At 40.7% G+C, this 3,823-nt stretch overlaps 1 protein-coding gene across 2 annotated transcripts in view; it reads right to left on the reverse strand.

The window, feature by feature from the left end:
- The window catches only part of HMGCR (3-hydroxy-3-methylglutaryl-CoA reductase), a 28,041-nt gene that overhangs the window by 3,729 nt on the left and 20,489 nt on the right, over positions 1–3,823 (reverse strand). For both annotated transcript variants that reach the window (XM_006167787.3, XM_006167788.3), the window contains exons 16-19: positions 2,865–3,035; positions 2,104–2,244; positions 1,856–2,014; positions 787–941 (exon numbers count right to left, since the gene is read on the reverse strand). In XM_006167787.3, the coding sequence (XP_006167849.1) occupies positions 787–941; positions 1,856–2,014; positions 2,104–2,244; positions 2,865–3,035 (626 nt within the window). The remainder of the gene's footprint in view (positions 1–786; positions 942–1,855; positions 2,015–2,103; positions 2,245–2,864; positions 3,036–3,823) is intronic.

The following is a 3,823-nucleotide window of genomic DNA, read 5'->3' on the forward strand; positions in this document are numbered from 1 at the left end:
GTAAAAACAATACCTTTTTGTTTTTATTTTTTTTTACAGTAAACTTTTCAACTACAAACTTCAACTCCATGAAAGATGTTCCAAGGACAAACATAATAGGATTGATAAAACCTAAACTGACAAAAATGTGTTCTCACAATATAAACTGGTATAAAAAAATAAAATCCTCTATTTTCACAACAGCAATAATAATGTACACATAGTAATGGTTTGTGGATGATTATTTGAAGAGATTTTTGCTATAGGGTACGTGTACTCTCCAGACAGAGATAGAGAGACAGAAAGTGAGAAATCACCCCCCGGGGGGATGGCCATACCACAATCCCTTCTCCTCCATTCTCCTCTCGAGATCTTTGGCATGCACGCACACGCACCTGGTGTGAGTTTTAAGCCACCAGGTCCAGGACTCGAACTGCACTCAAACTGCATGGGAGTCCAGCGACATAGCCATTACGCTAACTGCTGGTCCCATAAAACTGAATTTTTTTAAGAAAAGTTTTTGCCATGGGGCATGTGCATTCACCGAAGAAAAGTCAGAGAGGGAAAGTGAGAAATCACCCTCCCAGGTGGTAGCCATGCCATAATTCCTTGCCCTTCATTCTCCTCTCAGGATTTTGGCCATGTATACACATTCCCAGTATAATTTTCAAAGCTCTGAGTGCGACACTTGAACTGTGGTTGGACATGTGGGAATCTAGTGCCTTAATCACCATGCCACCTGCTGCCCCATTATACTACATAATTTTTTTAAAGGACAAAGACGTTAAATACATTTTTGAGTCTTACCTGTTGTGAATCATGTGACTTCTGACCAGATGTCCTGCTGCCAATGCTGCCATCAATGACAGTTCCCCAGCCATTACTGTACCACACACAATCCGGGCAAGCTGCCGGGCATTTTCCCCAGGATTGTCTTTGCATGCTCCTTGAACACCAAGCATCTATAGAAAGAGCAAGATTCACCCTAAAGTCATGAGCAGCAATTTATTACTATCACCTAAAGAAAGGCTATCTACTATGACATCAGAATAGAACTAGATTCTGCAGGAAGTACTAAATTTCCGAAATTTAATAGCCAGGAATGGCAGCAGACACCATAGCTAATGTAACATCCACTGTCTGGTCGGCAATGCCTATACTCAGAGTAGCTGAACCTTCTTTTACTCAGTCTACTTTCCCAATTTTTAAAAAAAGTTCATTGTACAGAGAGTGTATGCAAGCAAGAAAGAAAAAGAAAGCACCCTCAACAGGATTTGGCCACAGCACAATCTCCTTCCTTCCAGTCCTCCAGCTTGTCAGGATTTTGGGACACCCAAGTCCAGTGCATGGTCTGCAGTTGACCATATGGCTTCTAGCACTGCAGTCCGGCACACTACAGACTGCATCACCTGGGCCATACTTTCTCAGTTTATTGGACACATGCCTATTTATTTGGACACATTGGATTACACTGGTGGGGAACAAAAGAGCAAAAAACCAGCTAAATATAGAAGTGAGAGGTACCAGCAGTTTGTGTAATGGCTGTGTCGCTGGACTCCCATGTGGTCGACCATAGTTTGAGTCCCGGACCCGGAGGGTTAAACTCACACTGGGTGCGTGTGCGTGCGTGCCCAAGATCCTGAGAGGAGAATGGAGAAGGAACTGCAGCGTGGTCATGCCCCCGGGGGGTAATTTCTCGCTTTCTGTCTGTCTCTGTCTTTCTGGCGAGCACATGTGCCCTACAGCAAAAATCTCTCCAAAAAATTTAAATAAAAAAAAGAGAGAGAAGTGAGAGATCTGTTATGTCAGATGGAAATAGAATCTCAGGGAGCCAGACTAGGCTTAAGGTCACTGAACTCTGCCTGATGCATCATACCTGCAAGCATGCTTGTTGAGGGAGCAGGTTGGTCCCACCACCCACAGTTCCTATTTCTATAGATGGCATGGTGCAACTGATATACAAATCTTCATTTGTGGGACCACTTGCTTCCATTAAAGTAATACAGTTTGAACTACCAACATTCTGTGCTGCATCCTAGAAAAAAAGAGAAAGAAAAAAGCATACAATATACTTCCTCTATTTAGAACACCCTAACAGAGAGAGGTGGAGGCTGGAGAGCTCACCTGTCCACAGGCAATGTAGATGGCAGTGACAATGTTTGCTGCGTGGGCATTGTACCCGCCTATGCTGCCCGCCATGGCAGAGCCCACAAGATTCTTGCTAATGTTCACTTCGATCAGAGCTTCTGTTGTAGTCTTTAATACCTAGAAAACAGATTTGTGTACATCTTAGAGAGGATTCAGGGGAATGTGACCCAGACCAACCTGTACCTCCAGAAAACAAGAGAATTTAGATGTATCTGCATTTATATCCTGTCCTCAATTTTTGAAAATGCTAATAAAGTTTGTTCTTATGAATGCCATACATAGACAGATGAGCAATGCTACATAAAATTACCTTCAGGCTCTGTGTATAAGATATACAAAAAACAGAAAGAAATTTCCTGTTTAGACTTGGGTCCTATCCCTAAGACATCTCATTATGTATATTCAAATATCCAAAAATCAAAAAAAGCTCCATCTCCAAATTCCTAAGAATTTAGATAAGGGATACTAAACCAGTATTCCTTTCCCTGATTTTTTCTTTTTTAAGAATTATTTTATTTAACTTTATTTATTTATTTTAATTTGACCACAGAGGGACAGAGTAAGAGAAACAAAAAGTGAGAAAGCAAGGTCCAGGACTCAAACCATGGTCAACCATGTGGGAGTCCAGTACCTTTAACCATCACACCACTTGCCAGCATCCCTTTCCCTGATTTTTAAATTTAATTAAAGATTACAAAATAAATATAACAACATTAAGTGTTTTTCCAATCACTTACTTCTCTGACGACCTTGGCTGGAATAACAGCTTCACAAACAACAGACTTCCCTCTTCCCTCTATCCAGTTTATAGCAGCAGGTTTCTTATCAGTACAATAATTCCCACTAACTGCAAGAATCTGCATTTCAGGGAAATACTCATGAAGTTTTGAAAGTGCTTTCTCTGTACCCTATTAACAACAACAACAAAAACACATTAAAATGGATAAAGCATACGTCTTTATATTAGGTCATCAAGAAACTCATGATAGAAACAAAATATTGAAGTTGAATGGGTTGCAGTTTAATTTTGTGGTTTATTCTTTTTTTTCTTTTTCCCTTTTTTGGAGGTTTTTGCCATAGGGCGCGTGCACTCGCCAGACAGAGACAGACAGAAAGTGAGAAATCACCCGCCAGGCGGGATGGCCATGCTGCAATCCCTTCTCCTCCATTCTCCTCTCGGGATCTTGGGCACAAGTTTAAGCCACCGGGTCCTGGACTCGAACCGTGGTCGACTATGTGGGAGTCCAGCCACATAGCCATTACGCTACCTGCTGGTCCCTAATTTTGTGGTTTATTCTGTGTATTTCTAAGGACTGTTTGGAAAAAGAAAGTAGTATGACTGAATTAATGAGTTTTAAAAATTGCAATTGAACAGTATTTAATTTCTTTGGTAATTTAAAAGTAGAATTACTATGTGATCTGGCAATTTTACTCATGGGCATATACCCAAAAGATTGAAAGCAAGATCTCAGAGAGTAATGGAACATCCATGTTCATGGCACCATTATTCTTAATAACCAGAAAGTGGAAGAAACCTGTCAGTGCCCATCAAAAGATGAAAGACAAATAAGGGACCAGCAGTTAGTGTAATGGCTGTTGCTGGACTCCCATGTAGTCAACCGTGGTTCAACATTTTGTTTCTAGTAAAAAACAATTATCAGCAGAATAAAAGTAAAATGGAAGCCATATAAAAACT

This window comes from Tupaia chinensis, unplaced genomic scaffold, assembly GCF_000334495.1.
Source record: "Tupaia chinensis unplaced genomic scaffold, TupChi_1.0 Scaffold145093_1, whole genome shotgun sequence".
Taxonomy (NCBI): domain Eukaryota; kingdom Metazoa; phylum Chordata; class Mammalia; order Scandentia; family Tupaiidae; genus Tupaia; species Tupaia belangeri.